General features: G+C 35.0%; 2 protein-coding genes across 3 annotated transcripts; both read right to left on the minus strand.

Moving 5' to 3' along the window:
• Positions 1-1,354: 1,354 nt before the first annotated feature.
• LOC108246365 (major histocompatibility complex class I-related gene protein) lies at positions 1,355-9,397 on the minus strand. Of its 2 annotated transcripts, XM_017433862.3 has the most exons (10): positions 9,228-9,396; positions 6,571-6,843; positions 6,154-6,444; positions 5,464-5,748; positions 4,746-4,871; positions 3,917-3,952; positions 3,727-3,762; positions 3,437-3,475; positions 2,646-2,687; positions 1,355-2,455 (listed from the first exon to the last, which is right to left on the minus strand). In XM_017433862.3, exons 1-10 carry the CDS (start codon positions 9,280-9,282, stop codon positions 2,382-2,384), a joined length of 1,257 nt encoding a protein of 418 aa, XP_017289351.1. In that variant the 5' UTR covers positions 9,283-9,396; the 3' UTR covers positions 1,355-2,381. The 2 variants fall into 2 exon arrangements, with proteins under 2 accessions (XP_017289351.1, XP_017289352.1); XM_017433863.3 differs by lacking the exon at positions 4,746-4,871 and having other exon boundaries at positions 9,228-9,397.
• Positions 9,398-9,590: 193 nt separating this feature from the next.
• Positions 9,591-19,779, minus strand: LOC108246364 (H-2 class I histocompatibility antigen, Q10 alpha chain). Its single transcript, XM_017433861.3, has 11 exons — positions 19,601-19,779; positions 18,060-18,332; positions 17,643-17,933; positions 16,686-16,970; positions 16,132-16,257; positions 15,328-15,342; positions 15,140-15,172; positions 14,897-14,935; positions 13,537-13,572; positions 12,711-12,752; positions 9,591-12,326 (listed from the first exon to the last, which is right to left on the minus strand). The coding sequence occupies exons 1-11, from the start codon at positions 19,653-19,655 to the stop codon at positions 12,232-12,234; spliced, it is 1,290 nt and encodes a 429-aa protein (XP_017289350.1). The 5' UTR covers positions 19,656-19,779; the 3' UTR covers positions 9,591-12,231.
• Between the last annotated feature and the right edge of the window lie 1,675 nt (positions 19,780-21,454).

Raw genomic sequence — 21,454 nt, forward strand, 5'->3', positions numbered from 1 at the left:
TCTGCCGCCGCCTAGTGACGTCATGACGCAATGAACGTAAATGCTGTTTTGTTTTGATGGGGTTTTTTTTTCTCCTTTTTTTTTATTTACTCATTCTAACACTATTGTCAAGTTTTTTTACCGTAAATAAAGTGTCTTAAAATTTTTAAATGCTAAAAACTTAAATGCGTTGGCATAGCTGTGATTTACGGTGCCCCGTAAGGGACATAACGCAAAAATAAAAGCTATTATTAGCGTTCCCTCGCTGCAGTACTGTTGATTTACCTTAAGTGGTGGAGCTAATTACTCACAGTCACGCAGAGGTTTACATTTTATGTAATTTTAAGTGTGGATTTTTGTGCTTTTACACAGGTTCTGTTGTGTACAACAAGCAAAGTCACATTCAGTGCTGAAGTAGGGCTGGACAGGTGACCTGTGGCACACACCTTGCAGCTGGGTTTAACCTTCATACCAGGTACTTACAGGACTTAGATAAACCACTACACCCCTTCTACAACCATCTCTTCAAACGTAACTTTCACTTGTCAGCAAGGCAGATAATAAAGACTAGTAAGAATCTTACAATATAAAAAGTTTTTCACAAAAGCACAAGTTTAAAAAAAAAATCTGAAGTAAATAAGCTTAACTCTTCTATTCATTAAACATATATATACATATATATATATTGTTCTGAAATGATTTTAGATGTTAAAATAAATAATTTTTTATTATTATCTAAGTTAAATAGTTTTGTAATGAGAAGTGGAAAATTGCCTACTGCAGCTAATTCCTCTAAAACTGTTCATCCATTCATCCATCTTCTCCAGCTTATCTGTGGCCGGGTCACTGGAGCCGCAGGTCCAGGAGGAAAACCCAGAAATCCCTCTCCTTAGCAACACTCCAGCTCCTCCTGAGGGATCCCAAGGTAGGCCAGAGAGGATATATAATCCCTCCAGCAAGTTCTGGGTCTGACCAGGGGCCTCCTCCCTGTTGAATGTGCCCAGAGGTTGTGCCTGAAGAACCTCAGACTCCTTCTGATACAGACTCCTTCTCCAGATGAATGTCTGGTGGCCGAGCCTTGACCCCATGGGTTTGGCCGGGTCAAGCTCGAAAAAGTGACAGGGGGTGACCTTCACGTGGGCTCACCATTACTTCAGATTCAGGCAGTCCGATTCAGACTGCGTGAAGATGTGAATATCTTCAAAAGAACAAATGAGTGTTCTGCTTTATCTGAGCTTAAACTTTCATGCATTGTGCAATGCATTTTAACAAATTTTAAAATAATCCTGCAGAGATCAGAGTCCTGACTGATCTGACACAAAGTTCCAGTCTGTTGAAACAATTTAAAGTCATAGCATGAAAAAGCAAGAAGCAATTTAAACCTCACAGGAAATTTGAACTTTATTTAGTTTTATTGAGAAAGAGAGCATAGAAACCATATTTAAAAAATCCCGTTGTTCTCAACAACATATGTTATCAGATTCAGATTATTCAAAAACAAAAAAGTTAAAAGTCATGTACAAGTATAAACAGGCTGAAAAAACTGTGATAATCTGAATGAACTACAGTGCAAAAGAACCAGCTCCAGTTATATTAGTTCAGCATAGAAAACTGGATGATTTCAAACACTTCAGACAATCTTCCAACATTTAGTGTTTCTCAAGCCATCCCACAACCCCTGTCACTATTTGACATGAAGTATAAACGTGCATAAACATAATCTTTCAGTGTCGAATGACTGAGTAAACGTTTTCATCAGGAGTACACATTTGTAATTAAAAAAGCAAACATTCAATTATTTAATAAACAACAGAACAATGAAAAAAAACACCTCAAAGTCCAGGAATGTCAGTAAAAAAATAATAATATGAGTTTCAGAGGTAAATTTTGTATTTCATTTCAAAGACTGTAAAGGTAATCAGAATAAAGAAATCTGTAAGTTCAAAGCATTTTTAGGTTAATTAATCAAGCATTTATTTTCCATCAAGTTAGTTTTATCTGCAAATCTTCAGAACTTTTACATTGTTTTAAACTTCAAATTATTACGATGACTTCCATTAAATCATCTTATTCACAGCAGAGTATTTTTACATGAATACAATACTTCTCTTTTTGTGAGTGCTTTAAATTTCCAGCTTTTAAATTTATTATGATTCCATAAAAATAGTATTAATGCTTCAAAAACTGTTGCAAACACTGAACTTTAGTTTTTATTTCACTGGAAGTCATGTCTTCTCTCACCTTTCTTTTAAACATTTTAATTCCGTTAATTTGTAAACAATTAATGTTAAACTTTCCTTTTTTAACTCTGAGTTTAAACTTCTACTTCTGGTCCAAAACGCCATTTCAGATCCAACCATTAGTCCAATCAGTTGTGCATGAAGTAAAGGTTCCAGGAGACCTCAAACGGGTTGCAGGGGCTCCCTGCTTGGGTCTTCATTTTCTTCAGTCCCGTTACTACTGCTGATACTGTTGCCTGTGGGAATTACCAACACTGTCATTAAAAGCACCGGAGCAACTTGGCTCTTGATACAAACACATGTATTTGTATCAATAACAATATGTAAATGTACATTTAGGTTCATTTCATTTTATATTTCCAGGCTACAGAAGCAACAACCTGTTTAATACATTTCAACATTTTTCAAGTGTTTGAAAATACTTACTTTCATGACCGGAGTCACCGGAACTGTCAGAGTGACCTGACCCTGTAAAAAAAATCCCGGTTATAGAAAACAGTTAGATGGAATTGAAGTGTTTAGGTGAATTTGACCTGTGGAATAATTCTAACAGGATTCTATTAAGTCAAGTCAAAGTTATATAGCACGTTTAAAAAACAAGCTTTGTTGACCAAAATGCTGTAAAAAAAATAAAATAAATAAAAACAGTAATTATCAAAAAAGCAATAAAAATGGTCTTGAATACAATGAAGTGCCACATAAAACAAAATTTAAAAAAGAATCAAATAAACTTGCACAATATAGTTGCTGGCTTTAGTTTGCTTTTTGATTTGCCCACAAATCAGTTTTAAGAAGGCATTAAAAATGATCAACGATCTGAGATGACTTTGTTGTGAATTGTGTTATTTAAAGTCATATTAGCTGTCAAAAAGTGGAATTTTTCAGTTTTTTATTAAAATATTTATGTTTCTGACACAATTTCTACATTACGAAATGACTGAGGGTTCATGTAACAAAGTTTTTGTAAAAAATGCTTTAGATAACAGCAAATATTCTTTTCCTTTGATTGCAACTCATAATTGTTGGAAACAAAACATAACTGCTGATTTCGCTCAGTTATTACTAATTATGAGGTAGACTTTTAGTAGTTTATTTTTATCATAGATGATACACATCTACAAAAATTTTTTATTTAAAAACATTGAAAATTTGTCTTTTGATAGCTATTATGGCTTTGAATAAACTGAACAGAAATAAATTAAACTGAAAAGACTTACCCTTCATGAGGGGTGTGGCTGGGCTGTCAAGGTTAGTCTCTGCACACATAAATACATACAAGATATATGAAAGCTAAACTGAGTTTACTGTTGTGGAGATGTTAAAACAACAACACCAGTTCTTTCTAACATGCACACAGAGGTGAAGTCAGAGCTACCTGTTCTCATATTTATACGTTTAAATAACTGAGTAATTTCAAAATTACATGGCTGACTATTTCAAAACTTTCCCAAATTTATTATTATTATTATACATTTACAAAACCCACAGGGGGAAATGATGCACTTACGTGGCATATTCAGCAAAGAACCAGAAGAGCCTGGACCTAATAATAAAGAGATATTTAAGACATACGGTATACTGATATATCTGTGTACATTTAAATATTTCAGTAAACTCACAAAGTAAAAATATATCTAAAACTTCTCAGCTTCAAAATGAATACTTTAGAATGATCAACAGAGAAATCAGATACTTACTGGGTCTTGCTTTGGTCTCAATGGTACGATTGCAGCCTGGAAATAAAGACAACTAATTAATGAGGATATTTATAGACAAAGTAAACTGTGTGTGTCTACTTTCCAACAAAACTGAAAATTGTAAATTCCATGAGACCCCTTATGAGTGAAATGCATGAAAATTAAGCTAATATAGAGGACCAATTTTGATTTGATACAAATATTTGTAAATCAAAAGGATTTTAATTCAACAAGACTGAAAAAGAAGACTAATGTAACAGAACACTGTGCAATAAAACATTCTTTTTCATAAAAATATAACAGGAATTTCTTTGAAAGAGAAAGAAACTACTCTTTGTGAGCAATGTGTTTGTTGCTGTGAAGGATTTCAAATGATTTAAAATGTACTTTCTCATCTATTAAAGGTAAATAGTTTTGGCTGAGAAGCAGAAAATGTCTACTGCAGCTTATTCCTCAAAAACTGAAAACAAATTTTGATCCAGGACTGTAACCTCAGTGGATTTGTCATCTAATGATTCACTAAATGTGACCTTTGAGCACTTCATAAAACCCATAATAGATAATACAGACTTCTGCACCTGATAAAGGGCAACAACACAACAGCTGCACCTTCTTTTTGTAAAATTTTGGTATAAATATATTGTACATTACATCAAGTTTTGTGTTAAAGTAACCCTATTAAATAATTTCCAAACATTTCTCCTGTTTGTTTTTATTTTTATCCTAACGAAAAAAGTTTTTAGAATTAGGAACAATAAAAAAAAGGCTGGGATAAAACACATGAACTCTCTTGTTAATGAAGGCAAATTATAGAGAACATTGCACTTACACTCCCTGCATTTCCTTCTCTTATACACGATAACCGGCACAACGACCAAAATCAGCAACACGATTAATCCAGCAACCACACCAATGACCATGGTTGTATTTCCACCTTCTTCTGGAAGCCTGTGATCTAAAACAAACAACACATTTTTTAATAGTTTTTTATTTTCAGTTCTCTTTCAATACAACATCTGTGTGACATTGTGTACACTCCAAAAAGCTACAGGTTTGCAGAAAGAAATAAAAGTCACCGTTGGTTCACTTTGTAAATAGATTTCTTTAATGCTGAATGTGAGTAAAGTTTTTAGATAGATGATCATTCAATTTGACAAATGAATGTAAGCGTACAACTTGATGAATCACATCTCATTATTACACTATTGAACTCAGAAGGTTACTGCACTGGACAAGTAGCTATAAACAATTGTACTAAGGTTTTATGAACCAAAATGGCTCCAATTTCTGTGATGCAGAAACAAGAAAGGAAGGGGGACTACCTCTAATGGTAAAAAGAACCATAAAAATGTTTCTGCAGCCTGAAAGCACCTATTTTCAAGAATTAACCAATTTTCAAATCAAATTCAGATATGGTCAAGTAACGTGAGTCTTCCGAGGGAACCTGAGATAAAACACATGGGTCACCCAGTTGGACTTGATCCCCCCCATGCAAATGAACGGTTAACAAAAACTAACAGATGAAAAATTAAAACAAAGTTTCTTACCCCATGTCTTTTCAACGTGCACGTTGGAGCCAGGATGAATGACTTCACAGGTGTAAGTGGAAGAGTCAGACTTCAAAATCTCCACATGGTCTTTTCTCTGGAAAGTGTCGTCGTGATTGGGACGAACCCCAGATGTCTTCACTCCATCCTCTTTAGTTAGGGTACGGCCATTTTTTTTAATCCGCAGTGTGATGTCTTTTGGGAGGAAGCCTGTGGCCAGGCACTTCAAGATAATGTTTGTCTCAGTTTGGCTCTTCTTTGAGTACAATAAGACTTCAGGTGGAGCTGGAAAGAGGAAATGGAAAACTATTTAACAATGTGTTAAAGTCACTAGACCTATGACTGGTATACTCTACTAACATATGAAATAGCACATACATGTTTTTATTTAGAGCAAGAGTTAAGCTTCAGTTTGCCCACAGAAATATCCTGTCCTCTGCCATCTACATGTCTACATTTTCCAGTAATAGGTCAATGCAAAGCATCTTATAAATTCTGGAGATATTTCCCTGTTAAAAGGAGGTTATAACTCCTAAATGCCTCCTGTCACCAAAAGACTGAACTAAACTGAAGTTTCAATGAGTGATCCATTGGTTTCCATATTACTACATTTGTATATCTGAAGTTCTGCATTCAGAATCTTTGTTGATACAAAAAACAAAAAAAACAGCACATTGTTGTTCTACATACAGGCTTCATTGAGCTGCTCTTTCCCATAGTCTCTGAACTTGCTCATCCAGTCCATACACTCCTTCTCCAGGTAACCTTTGGTGTATTCCTTCAGGACCTGGACATTATCCCACTTTCTCTTGGTCTCTATTGCTGCATCAGTCGGTGCAACCCAGACTTGGCTGTCGTCGTCAAAGGACAGGAAGTCATTTCCATCGTAGTTGTACATGTCCATCCCATGGATGAACTTAAGACTGCCGTCCGGCTGAGTCTCTCCCTTACAGCCATGCATCCACTGCAGAATATGGTTACCTTTGGGTAAACAAAAAGAGTACGTAAATTAACACCAGTAAAAATGTTTTATGTACCACAAGAGAAGACTAGATTAGTTCAACAAAATGGTGTCAACAAGGATTTTTGCTGTTTCTTCAGTCTTACTTGTGTCATTCTGTCTCATTCGTTTCATCAATATGTCAATGTTGACCTTGAACCATTGCTGCTTGCTTTTCCTGGACTGGGTGCCTTTATCCCAATACTCTTTCTCAAGATGATCCTCCATCCATTTCTGTTTGGGAACTTTCTTTTGCACACTGCTGTCATAGTAGTCGATCATCCTGTTGTCCAGCAGACCCATGGCAGTGAACTCATGGAAGCCCGGGAGATCCACAGGTTTGGAGAAGGCCGTGTAGATGTAAGTCAGGGAATGGATTTCTGGAAATCATAGAGGTAGAAAACAGATGAATATTCATTTTAAAAGGCTTGTAAGCATCAGCCAATTTCAGCAAAGTTCATTGATGCAGCAAGCACTATTGAGCCCCTGTAACCATGATTAGGCACAACATAAATCTAAACGGACACCTATCTGATCCTGTTTACATAATTTAGCAATTAGTTGGCAGTTTTTCTATTTGTAATTGTTTGTATAGATTAAAAGTAAGTACGTTCTTTCAGCTGCTCCCTTCTTCAGAAGTTGCCACAGCAGGCAAACTCGAACAAACGATCTGGCAATTGTTTTACACTGGATGCCCTTCCTGCCGCAACCTGGGCTCAAACCTGCAACCTCAGGATTACAAGACAGCAGCCCCTAATTATTTGTATAGATTAACTGTTTAAATTATGTTTGGCTATGCAGATAATTCAGCTGAACTCAGATCTATCACACGACTGCTAAACCCATACCTGCTCAACTATTGGGCCAAATGTTGAGCATGAAGTGCACAAGTTGCATGTCTTCTCTGTTGGCTTTGTCAACACTGTGACCCTAACTGTGCATCAGTCATCTTTCTCAACCCCTCTTCTCATCAATTTGATTCCCATTCTCCTCTATCATAGACCAATGGCTGTCAGAATAAGGCTCTGTATCATCCTCACATTGGTGTTCCTCAAGGCTGAGTACTCGGTTCTTTATTTAGCACATTCTAAACAGAGATCAGGACTAGATACATAATAACAACTTCACTCACAGACAGTTGAATGGGACAAAAGGATCAAGTTTCTTGGATTGACAGTGCTTTCAGTGAACATATTACCACTAACCAGAAACATTCACAACAAAGACTTATTGTCTGGCTTGGAGCCCTGCTAGACACTTCATTCTGCTACTAATTATTGCACCTCACAAAGACAATACTAAGTGATACTATCCATCCATGCTGCCAGATAACCATACATTTTTATCCTTAAGTTGAAGGAAAGCTTGCTTTAATGTACATTTTCCAACCCCTGCCATTAAATCTCTAAATAACCTTACAGAATAACACTGGGGTAGGATCAAATGATATTGATCAAAAACAAACAAACAAAAAAATAAGTTAAACATACTGTAATTTGTTTGTGTTTTTAACCCTGATTACACTGTACAGACCTGTGAAAACAAGTTTCTTAGTCAGGACATTACAAAGAACCTAAAAAGACAAAAACAACACAGACCGCATTCCAAGGTGTTGTCATGGGACATTACACCATGCCAACAATAGCTTTACTTGACGTTTCTTCACATTAAAGATTATTATCTTCGATTTAAAAGGAAGATTTTTTTTCTTAGTTTAGCCACTAAAATGTCCCAAATACATAAAAATTAGCAATTTGCAAGAGTTCCAAGACTAATGTATTCATTTTCACAAAACAAACAACAAACAAAAACAGTAAACAGTTTAAATAAGATGCTACAAGTTTGGTAAATTTGTGTTAAAACTCGACTAATTTTTAATGTAAAAAACTATTTCAAACATTACATAAAATGAAATGAAACTAAAGAAAGGCTCAGTTCTTTTTGTTAGTGAGGTCAAACACCAAAGATAAGACGCCAAAGCTCCACTTATCATAACTATGTTTTTAAAGAAACATCTGCACTGACGTGCACATCTGTAAATAGGTAGAACGTCTATGCATAAAAAATATTTTGGGTAAATTAAATGTTAGTTATACAAGATAATTTAGAAAGGTGTAACCCTAATCTTTTTGTGTGTATATCTCTTTAATGTGAACCAGGAACTAAAAGTTTTACGAGGGTTTTTTTTATGATGGCACTCCTCAGGTCAAAGGTATCTGAGTAATGCTGTCTGTCCTGTACTCTGACCGCCACACCTTCACCTGTTTACTGGAAACTGTCAGAACCTGATATCACAGTATTATCTGTCACGAAGCAAAAACAAGTGCTTTATTTGATCAAAACAGCCATAAGTAAAATTAATACTCTTATAAGAAATAAAACAGCTACACAAACTAACCAATAATTAAAAAAATGTTTAGTCTGCTTCAGATTTAACTTAAACATCAGAAAATCTTTTATGAGCTGATGTCTCTCACATTATTATTTGAATAGTTTTAAAATCAGCTCATTAATCATCAACCATCAATGTTGAAACACTTTTTTTGCTTTAAAGTCTCTTGCTCTTAAAAAGTGGATTTTAGGTGAGAATCCTGTTTTCATTAACTTAATATTTCATATTAGAGTCCAACTTGAAACACCTGTATTTGATGAACAAATAGAAAAGCTGTGGCAGAAAATAAATGACAAAATGTTCAACTTTAGTGTTAGTTTTATTTTCACTTTTAAACTGAGCATTAATGTGTCAGTAAAATGTTGAACTTACCGCTGTTCACCGTCAGCCCTGTCCCCAAAAGGACCAAAACAGCGAGAAAAGACATTTTGAACCTCAGTCAGGTTCAGTTCTTCTGCTGAAATTCAGTTTGATCTCTGCCGGACGGCACTTCTCTGCCTCCTGGTTTCTCCCCTAACTGCCTGGAACTCTGAACTACCTGCTTTCTGTTTTGTTATTAATGATTAGCCAAGATGCCTTCAGGGCAAGTCGTACATCAGAGACATTGGTTTCTGCTCTTCTCTCTCAACACACACACCTCCGCTCCAACAAACGACAAATATAAAAGTTAGCATGGATAGTTTTCTACAAATTACCCACAGTCAAAACACGACTTTGAAATAAACACAAGTTTAATGTACTTTAAATGTACTTTATTAATATTTATCACCAATAAAGTTGATATATCACAGCTGCATTTATAGCAAAGAAAAAGCAGAATTACTAGAGTCTAAAGAAAATTTCAGATTCATCCAAACTGCATTGTTTTATATTCAGTAAATTAACTTTCACACACAAGGAAACTTAACTCAGTTCATTCACATGCAATCCTAACATGATTTAATTTGATATCAGATGATCACAAGTTTAAAAATAGTCAATGTCATCAACTTTTAATCGTAGTAACTCAAATCAAACCAAACCTGATCTGATCATCCTTACAAGACTCCATTATTTATCTGGTCGTTACATAATTGTTGATTAGACATGTACAGAAATTTAATTTGAGGTTGATTTCACATTTTTAGCCATTTTTTTTCTTCTTATTTTTAGTCTAAATGTTTTATCTAAAGTGCATCTTTTTGGAAGCCTGAGAATTTTCTATTTCAGCAACATTTTAGGTTGCAAATAGACTTTTTCCACATTTAGTTTCAAGGTCAGTTTTGAACTTGTCAGGTAAAGACATTCACCTTGAGACATTGCAGATTTAATATATATATATATATATTGCCTTTAAAAAAAAAGGAAATCAATTGAGAAATAAGCTTTTGACACCAAACATGTATACACATAATAAACTGATTAAACATTACATTCAAAAGATTTCTTATTTAGTAATAAAAGTATTTAAAAAAAACTTTCTAAACTTAAAAAGTACAGATTTTGTATTAGCTGCAAGTTTAAGATTTAAAAAGCAGTCATTTGTAAGGGCACTTTAAAAAGTTTTAATTTCCTACGTTCAGTGAACGCACCACATCACCTTCCTGCTTTCTGTAACTTTGTTTTTACCTTTAACTTATCAGGCTGAACTTTTAAAAGTCACATGTAACAGGTTATATATTCATTTGTAACAATTCTTTTGAAACTTTTCTGAAACCAATCTTATTTGCTGAAATGTTTTTCAACTGAAATGACAAAAAATATTGTAATAAAATTCTTTTTTTTTAAACTCATTCAGTCTGAAAGTTTCAACTTTTGGATTAAATTGTTTTATTTCTTACAAATGGCGTTTAGGACACGCAGCTTATTTGTGATTGTTTAACTCTGATTCTGACAAGCTCGTTTAAATTTCACGAGTTTTATCAAAGACGCATAAAAACAGTTTATGAAATTTATAAGACCACATTTGAACGTTGACCATTCAACAGCAAAGGTTATGAAATATGTTTTAGCACAGTCATTATTATTATTCTTTTCTTTTGGGTGGGGGGTAAATTTTATTCTTTCTTATCACAAGTAACAGACCTCAACCTGTGGCAGATAATACATGTCCTGTAGAGGATTATAATTTCTTTTTATATACAAGTTTCCTCATTAAACATGTACGTTTGTGTAACAATACGACTGAATCTCCCCTCCTGGCGAGGACAGATTCAGTCCTATTTTGTGGCTAAAATCGATGTAATGAATAGAAAAAGCACAGGTGTAATAATGAGGGCTGCATTCCTTCACGCTTACAAGTTACCGGCAGAACGCAGCTCTCGTTAGGAACACCTGTCTGACTCAAAATGTCTGCTGTGAAACAGACCTGCTGTTCAGCTCTTCTTCAGAGCTGACAGTGACCTAAAACCCAACAAACACGCCTACACAAACCTGTTTTTACACATCGCACCCAAGTCTCTAAGTGTTATTTTAACTCTAGATATTTGTCCAGCTTTGCAGATTGTTGTCCTAATTTATCGTTCTTTTACAAAAACCTGAAACATCATTAGTTTCTGACTCAGTCTGTTTTCTGTAAAAGCTTCAATCAGTTACTATAAGAATTAATACTTTGCTTTATTTCTTACACGTCCCGCTCAGGAGACTGATTTATGAGGTTTAACTTTTAATCTGACTGAGTTTCAGCTCATCAATGAAGGTTTTCCTCCAAACTTTTTTATAAGAAACTTTAAAATGCTGACCAATAAGATTTCAATCTTCCAAAACAAGTTTTAGTTTGAAAATATTCCAGGGTTTGTTTTTATTGTGAAATACTTCCTTATATGAGCAAAAGGCCTCAACTTGTGTCTCCTGTTTCAGTCCCGTAATTCATATCTAAGCTTTAGTAGAAGACTTTAAGTCCAGTTCTTTCATGTACTGTTTGTATATACTTTATAAAAGTACATGAAGCCATTATTTTGAAACTTTTCTCGCACCCATTTTAATCACTGAAATGTCGTTCGACTGAACTGACACCTACTTGAAAAAACCTGCCCAGTGCAAGACTTATTTTACATTTCTGTGTCACTTTAAAGCCAGCTGCTAATCCAGTGTTGACTGAAATTAGTTCATAAGTGAATTCAGACAGTTGACCAGTTTGTCTAAAGTTCGGATTCTCGCACAGAAACCTGAATTTCAAAGTTAACATCTAAGTAACACCACCATTTGTGACCTCTACAATAAAAAAAAAGAGCTTACAGGTGCAAAAAAAACCCCACACTTTTCCCTCAACTCAAGTTTTAAAAATAGTAGAATCAATGCTACACAATAAAAGCACTTTAAGTGCAACCCAAGAGAAGTTTCTGGTTTTTCTTACGATCAAAATCTGCTCAACTGATTGATTTTGGTTCAAACGACTTTAGGGAATTTCTGACAGAAACACCTCCGTTTCTCCGTCTCCGTTGTCATGAACACCGTTTGGAGGTGGAGAGTCACGGTTGCTGACGGTATTGGCTGTTGGAATAAAAAGCAGTGTTAGCTCAAATGCACAGAAATACCAAAACACAGAGATTAAAGATGCAATGAATCCCTGGTTACTGTCAGAAATGCAACTCGGTCTCAGGGGTGTACACAAAGCAAGTTTAATCTAATTTAACATTTATTTCACCTGTCTGATAAACACAAATGTTGCCTTACGTTGGTTTATCAACCTGGGAATGAATCCACGAACAGGTGATGCTTCTTAGAGACAATTTAAACCAGAACTCAGAACAGAAACGTCTGTTGTAAGGTTCAAATACATGAGTATTTGAACTCTGCTGACAAAAGCCAAACATGACAGTAACCAGACTTGTTTGCACAAATCAGATCGGAGTATTTTCACTCCCGGATACTTACAACTGACACCAGAGTCGCTGCTGCCATCGGAGCCATTTGAACCTGTGAAAAGAAACATTCAGGTCTAACTGCGTGTATAAATAATATATGTAAAATCTATTTCTGTGTCTTAGAAAGCTTTCAGGTGATTTCTTTAAATGTAAATAAACATTTAGCCTAGGAGCAACACACAACTGGAGCAGCTGATTGCTGCTTCGCTGTGACGTTTGGGAAAAAACAACAACATATTTTTACTTTTATCAATCTGACACTACTTCGTTTTCTTAGCTGTGGAAAAAACTAACATGCGTTGAGAGGTTCTGTCACATTATTAGATTCACTAGCTGTACGTAAATAAGTGCTGAACTGGTTTAACCTGTTTGGAGTCTTTGACTTCTGTCAGATTTTAGGCCTAATAAAACCACCGGGGTAAATAAAGATTATTAACACATCTGACAGCAAAGAACAGATTATTTTTGTTTAATATTCACCCACTGTTCAGTTTCCCTATAAGACTTTCTGACTGCTGTCTAATCTCAGATTTAAAGTTTCACAAAAAGGAAAAGTAAAATAATTAGTCGTGACAAACTTTTGTCATTTTGTAAATAAAACTATTTTTAAAAAATCATTATTTTATTTCTTTGAATTAACACTTTTGGAGTACACTGTAAACTTGTATTTAAAACACAAAACAGTAAGGCAGTGGCAGGATTTGTGTTTGACTCTGCATTTAATCCCTTCTTGTTTTTTTGTTTATCACCTGGATTTAGTCATTTTATTTCACAAATGAAAACTAAACAAAAGAAACCAATAAGAAAATGACAAAGAACAACAGAAAAGGTGTTACCGTTGTCGGTTTGAGGGGTTGCTCCGTTAGGGCACGCTGTGAAAACAGATTGGGTCAGTATTTGTGAATGATTTCATTATGGGTGGCTACTCTTTGTTTTACTTTGAAGAAACCTAAAGACCTCATTTTAAACCTTTCAAAGGAAAGAGCTGAAAATAAGACTTTATTGTTTTGACAACATAAAATTAATATTATTTAGCATTTTTAAGGAACGGCTGTTTAACTGTAAAGAAAAACTCAGAATGATTCTTTATATTTTCACGATTCAGTGAATTCCTTCAGAAGTATCGGTTTTAGCACGACGTTACATGATGTTGCTTTCCATCGCTGCCTTTTTATCTTAAACTCTAAAGAACGCTTTAAAAAGAAAATGAAACATGTTGAGTGGAGGTAACCATCTTCTCACTTCACTCAGGCAGAAAACTTTTTAAAATGGTTTCGTTTCTAAACTTAGTTTGCATAGAAAGCAGAAACTACTACAGAGCTCAGGTTTACCTGAGGGTTGGAGCTGCTGCAGGCTAAAGATGGGCTTTTCAAGCATTAAAATACTGATCAAAAATAACTGACAACTAGTTAATTATTCTCCAAAGATGCTGACACACAACAAACAGGCGCGCACAGAAAAAAGACCAGATAACGGCCATTCAGGTTTTACAGCAAACACTCATACAATCATTAACTCAAACGTGAGCGTAAACAAAACTGTTTCTTATGTAATTGAAAAATACACAACTATGGAAATACATTGTGATTCTGGACACAAAGAAATTCCAACTTTCCAATTATTTCTTATTTAGAAACAGGCCGTGCTGATATGAACAATAATTAGTTAAATTCATCGTGAAGTCACAGGTTCAATGGCTCCATGTGGAGAGGAGGACACGTTTCCCAGCAGTAAAAGTGTCGCTATATTTGTTTTTTTCTTCTGCGCCCTCCCACCAACAGCCTAGTCAAGGCACATGGCTGAACCATTACAATGAGGGGTCTGCCTCAGAGTCTTCTCTAAGTGGGACATGTCCAGAAAGCCTCCAGACAGAGGAGCTCAGGAGGCGTCTGAATTAGGCTCCTGAACCACCTCGACTGACTCCTTCTGATGATGAGGAGGAGCAGCGGCTCTACTCTAAGCCCCGCCCCCCCAGGATGATGGAGCTCCTCAGCTTGTTTCTAAGGCTGAGCCCGGCCACTTCAAGAAGTTCATTACAATTACTGAAACAGTTTTAAACGGGCCTGAATCAAACAGTATCCAAGTGGATTTCAGTTTTCAGCTTTTTCCTTCACAGCACCGTTGGTTGCCTTGTTGTAAAACTGGCACAACATTAATATGTTGATTTGAAATTAATTACACAGAAAATAAACTTACCACTCAACATGGGTGTGGTCTGCATGCTGGTAATATTGCCTGCACACAGAAACACATATAAAGGGTTCACATCTACTTTGTTTTAAACAGAATATACAGTATTAGATGACACTTAATATTACATGAGAACAATATAAATATAAATAAGTCAGTCAGACTGAAAACAAACTTTTATAATTAATAAATAAATATAAATATACAAGTTTACAAAATTCATAGCAAACTGAAAAATTAAATACTTACCATACACCTTACCCTCAGGACCATGAATGGTACCTATTAATAAAGACAGAGTTAAGACAAATAATGACAAATTTTTGCACATTTAAATAATTCTGTAATGTCAAAAAGTATGACTGGTATGTCATAGTTAACAACAACAAAAAAAACTTAAATACTGACAAAATATAAAGCAAAAATAAATCACTTACATGTTTTCTTGCAACCTGCAAAAGAAAAGGAGACAATTAACAAAGATAAATATTGAGAAATGTTTATCTACTTTAATGAGAAACATCATCAAATGCATTAAATGATGCAAATAAAAAGATTTTTAAAACTTTTAAAAGATGGAAATAACACATGAAATGCATAGCAGGAATAAAAATGCAGTGTTATACACACGTGGAAGAATTCTGTGTAACAAAACAATCATTTTACTAAATTACCAAAAAGTCTAAGATCAACTATTTTAATTCTTAACTTTATGGGAAATTTTAAAAAGTACTTCTGGAAAAATTAAGCTGAACTCTTTATGAACAAAGTTATTTTTGTTATGGAAGGTTTTAAAATGGTTTTGCCTCATTCCACTTTTACCTAAAAAGTAAAGATTGAGAATCATTCAGTGGGACCTTTGAGCACTTTAGTAAAACTCATGACTTTGTGCTTAATTAAAAAAACAATCACAGCTAAATAACAGTCTGATGATCAGTCTTGGACTGAAATTCTTCACGAAATAGTTTCAGTGATGTAACACGTCTTAAAGTACTTTTAATTCTGTACATTCACTTCAAACATGTTTAATGTTCTTCATTTCTCTCTTCCTAATGAACAAAAAGAGTCATGTTGTCGTCTTTATTCTCTTTTACAGGACAGGGTTTCTGCAGAAATCAGCCAATCAAACTGAATGCTTGTTGATGCTCCGCAGGATAGATTTAAAAATAAACAATCAGGGAAAAAAAGCAATAACCTCCTTGTTGAAGACAAAAAAAAAATACACAGAACATTGCACTTACACTCCTTGCATTGCCTCCTTTTATACACAATAAACGACACAAGGGCCACAGTCAACACCACGATTACTCCAGCAGCTCCAATGATGATCGGGGCTGGATTTCCTTCTTCGTAATGAAGATTTGGGTCTAAAACAAAGAATACATTATTTTTAGTTTGTGTCTAAAACAAAGTAAACATTCACATTAGTTTCGTGTTCGGTACAATAAGGTTACAAAAATCTACAAAATAGATCTACAATAAAACAAGTGGATGTTCTCTCTACAGATTTAACGACTGCTTTCAACAAGAAAAAAAGGTTTCTTTTAGTTACATCAGTCTGTAAACCTACAAAACTGAAATCCAAGTTAAAATAAGTTAGATGCATCTTATACACGGGTAAGTATTTGAACTCCTGTTGTTTTGGCTCACAGGAATAATTGTTGGTCGAAGGCGTAATTCAGCTAAGAAAAATTTCCTCTTGAATGCGATGAATAAACTCGTAATGCAAACCCACTGGACAAACATGTTTACTGCTTTATTTAAAAGGAAGACTACAAAAATAAAACATTCTTACCATAAGTCACTTCAATGTGCACATTGGTGGCAGGATGAAGGACTTCACAGGAGTAAGTGGAAGGGTCAGACTTCAAAATCTCTACTTCGTCTCTTCTCTGGAAGGTGTCGTCTTCATTTGGATGAACTCCTGATGTCTTCAATCCATCCTCTGGTGTTAGGATACGGCCGTTTCTTTTGATAAACAGGGTGATCTCTTTTGGATAGAAGCCTGTGGCCAGGCACGTCAAGATAAGGTTTGTCTCGGTTTTGGCCTTACGTGTGAAAACGTGCACTTTAGGTGGAGCTGGAAAGAACAAATAGGAAAGAGGTGTTGAAAGATGGTGATTTAAAAATGTATTAAAGACAAGTGTGACCAAACAAACATTAACTCCTAATGATACTGAATTGCTCCAAAGACCACAACAACCAATGAAACAGTCATGATTTTTTTTAGAATAGAAATAAAACATAAACAATTCATTTCAACCATTGTTTAAACCCTATTAGAGGTCAGGCTACACATTTCTCCATCCAGTTTGCTTCAATAGATCCTAACTTTTGTAAGAGAAGAAGCTTATGTTTATATTCTGAGGACAAAAAGCAATTTGTTTTGTTTTAACTATTTTAAATGTTTTAAAACCAGAACTCAGGTTACAAAATTTGGTTGGACTTTAACACAGAAATCTTTATCAGATTTGTTTCAAACCAGCTTTTTGTTCTCTCCAAATAAGTGCATTAAATACATCAGTCCTCCTGATCTATGGGAGACCTATAAGAAGAGCTAGGATCTGATAAAACAAATCAGGTCTATGTTATAAAACTAATTATTTAAACTAAACAGCAAAATTGTTACAAATGTTTTCCAAATTGCTTCATTTTATCTCAAAACTTAGTGCAAGTATCTACTTCTTGGGGAATCAATGTTTAGAGTTTATGACACTGAGAATGAAATCTATATATTTCTTGTTCTACATACAGGCTTCATTGAGCTGCTCTTTCCCATAGTCTCTGAACTTGCTCATCCAGTCCATACACTCCTTCTCCAGGTAACCTTTGGTGTATTCCTTCAGGACCTGGACATTATCCCACTTTCTCTTGGTCTCTATTGCTGCATCAGTCGGTGCAACCCAGACTTGGCTGTCGTCGTCAAAGGACAGGAAGTCATTTCCATCGTAGTTGTACATGTCCATCCCATGGATGAACTTAAGACTGCCGTCCGGCTGAGTCTCTCCCTTACAGCCATGCATCCACTGCAGAATATGGTTACCTTTGGGTAAACAAAAAGAGTACGTAAATTAACACCAGTAAAAATGTTTTATGTACCACAAGAGAAGACTAGATTAGTTCAACAAAATGGTGTCAACAAGGATTTTTGCTGTTTCTTCAGTCTTACTTGTGTCATTCTGTCTCATTCGTTTCATCAATATGTCAATGTTGACCTTGAACCATTGCTGCTTGCTTTTCCTGGACTGGGTGCCTTTATCCCAATACTCTTTCTCAAGATGATCCTCCATCCATTTCTGTTTGGGAACTTTCTTTTGCACACTGCTGTCATAGTAGTCGATCATCTTGTTGTCCAGCAGACCCATGGCAGTGAACTCATGGAAGCCCGGGAGATCCACAGGTTTGGAGAAGGCCGTGTAGATGTAAGTCAGGGAATGGATTTCTGGAAATCATAGAGGTAGAAAAAGAAATATTGTTTAAGGTTTAGAAACATCAGTCAATCTGACTTAGGCTTTGAGTTAGCCATTACTTCCTCATACTCCACCAACCAGTCTTACAAATGCTGTAAAATTATTGTCTCAGTTTAATAAAATCCAACAAGAATGGTACCCCATTGGTACCAAAGTATACATATATAAAACAAGTAACGAATTATTACACAAAAATGCTTGGGAGAATTAGTGAAATGTTTCATCTCCATGTACAGATAGTTGTTTGTGATGGAACTTATGATGTCAAAAATATTTAAAAAATGTCATCCGTCTACATCTAGACTGACTGTCCCAGCTTTATCTGTGTACATGAAACAAAACAAACATTTATAACTTCTCTGAAATGTTTTATGTAAAGCAGACGAGAGGTTTCTTTATATATAAAGTAATTTTGGTACTTTCAATTAAGATTCTCACTTCTACAAATAGTAAACATGATATATCACCACCTAAATGTTGCTTTTTATCAATGACCTGGGTCTGTTTGTGTTTATACTGTATGCCTGTTACCAAAATAATTAAAAGACACTGAAGGAATTTTATTAAAACTACCAGATTAACTATTGAAGTTAACTCAAAATAAAGATGGCCGCCACTGTTTACTGACCTCAGGAAACACAAAAAAACAGCTACAACTCAGTCAATATTACAGATACTGAGCTAAAATTATGTGTGGTAGTAGCTGAGAGTCATACCCAACATAAACATATTGCATTTACCTATTTGGAGGACTTTGTATGTATATATGTAATTAAATTTTATAGTACAAAGGCAAACTTTAGTGTTTCCCAGTCGTATCATTGGGCGGCCCGGATTGTTCTGCATGTTTTAGTTTTTTGTTTTTATCTTGTAATACACAGGTATGAATTACCTCAACTGCTTGAAGCCTGGTAATAATCTATCAGTTCAAACCAGGTGTGTCGAAGTAGGAAAACATCTAAAATATGCAACTCAGTCTGTGAGAACCGCGACAAGGAAACCCGTCTTCTTTACGGTCTACGGCCGATATTTATTACGGGTTTTGGGTGTATTTTTTATGATCTAGGCTAATCTAAGGCACATAATCATCACTACATATGAACAAATTTATCGTCTTTGTCAATAAAAAGCACCGAAATTCAGTAACTGAAATATAAATTTTAACGACGTCACATCTGCAGTTTTTTTAGTTTCGCTTTCAACGAAAACGTCAAAGTGTAAAAAAGTAACTAAAAATTACCACTGTACACCGTCAGGCTCGTCCCAAACAGTACTAAAATGACGAAGAACAACATTTTGAACCAAAATTATGTTCGGCTCTTCTTGAAACTTATTCTTTTGGATCGTATTTTCTTGGTATTTGTCCACGAAGATCGCGACAGCGAGTCTCCGTCTATTTCCTGCTTCTGTTTGAGGCCGCGTTCACGGGTCCTCGTACATTTGAAATCCTCGTTAATTTCCGTTTTTTTCTTTTTTCTCTCAACGTCCATCTTTGGGACAACGAATTAAATCTAATATCAAACTGAAGGTGGCCACCTTTAATAAAATTAGCATTGTTTTTAAATTATGTTGTCTCAACTGTGAATGTATATTTGTATTCTATAATGGCTTTTTCACTTTTATTTCTTTTCTGTGCAGCAAATGTTTGAGCACTTTTACAAGGATATTGCTCACAAATATAGTAACCCATCAAGTTTTAATTAGAGCATCTAAGTGTATTCGTATGATAGCACACAATTTTATTTAAATATTTGTTCGCGTCACTGAAATAGTTATACTTACGACGATCATTGAACGCTTCATGCGTCAACTTCCTGTTTTAGGTTGCTGCAGCGTTTGTTTTTTGTTGAGACAGTTGCTCAAGGGTTACAACTTTTTTTTTTTTTATTGCGCCACCCTTATCTCATGGTTGCTGATTTACTTCCTTTATGAGTCATAAATAAAAGTAACAACGTGTAAATAATACAAAAGTTGCAGATTTTTTTACGCAGTTGTTTTTAGTTGGGTTGATTCACATTACAGGATAGAATCAGTTAAAATAGAAAAGTTAAAATAATGCCTGTGCGTTTGCTGAATAGAATTAATTCATGGTATGTACCCAAATTAGGACAATAGTGGTGCACCCGGAATAATATTTTGTTGTCAGGGCTTTTCAGATTGTTGTGGGGACGTTTGATAGTTTTTAGTTTAGGCTTTGAGGAGTTTTAAGCGCGTAGAAGAAGCCTCAGCCAATCAGATAATTCGTCTTTGGTTGCTAGGCAGATTACACTTCTACAGGTTTGGCGGCAAATAAGACTAACTGTGACTGAAATTAATGTTTTAACATAACTCCTTTACAAATGCATTACAATAAATTTTTGTTTATTTTATTATTCTTTTCAGTATTAAAGTAGTAAATGATCCTCAGTAGTTAAAAGTTGCAAATTAAAGCCAAGGTGCAGCACTCAGGTGAGCAAACTTCCTTTTATCACTGAAGTTCTTGTCAGTGAAGCTCAAATAATCCTGAATAAAGGTTTCAGTGCAGAAAAAGATACAGTTATAGGAAAAGAAAGTCCACCCTCTTTCAATTCTATAATTATACGTGTCAGGACATAATAAAAATGATCTAGTCTTTACCGCATGTTCCAACTATGGGGGGGATCACACTTCTCAGTTTACTCCAGGGCACGTGTCAAAGTCAAGGCCCACGGGCCAGATCCGGGAACTATGACAGAAGCTGCCATAGTTCTTTATATCCCTCTTCTCTCCAGTGTTATCAAGTTTCACACTCATTTTTCTTTATTTTATTTGAAAATTGTGTTCATTTTATGGTGTTGGGGTTTCTTTGACCATTTTACCAAAGCCACTATAAGTTTATTTGACTTAATTTATGTTTTACTAGATTAACAAGTTGCATCTCCAAACAAATTATTTGTTTTCCAGCCCACATGTGAGGCTAATGTCACTTATCTACATGTCGTATTCTACTATTGCATATGTTTTTAATAAATATGTTGTGTTCTTTTTCCATCTTTCTGTATGTCGTAAAATAAAACTTTTTTTGTTTTTTAGTAATTCACAGTCAGGCACAGAATATACACCCAAATAAAATTTC

This window comes from Kryptolebias marmoratus, linkage group LG5 (assembly GCF_001649575.2).
Source record: "Kryptolebias marmoratus isolate JLee-2015 linkage group LG5, ASM164957v2, whole genome shotgun sequence".
Taxonomy (NCBI): domain Eukaryota; kingdom Metazoa; phylum Chordata; class Actinopteri; order Cyprinodontiformes; family Rivulidae; genus Kryptolebias; species Kryptolebias marmoratus.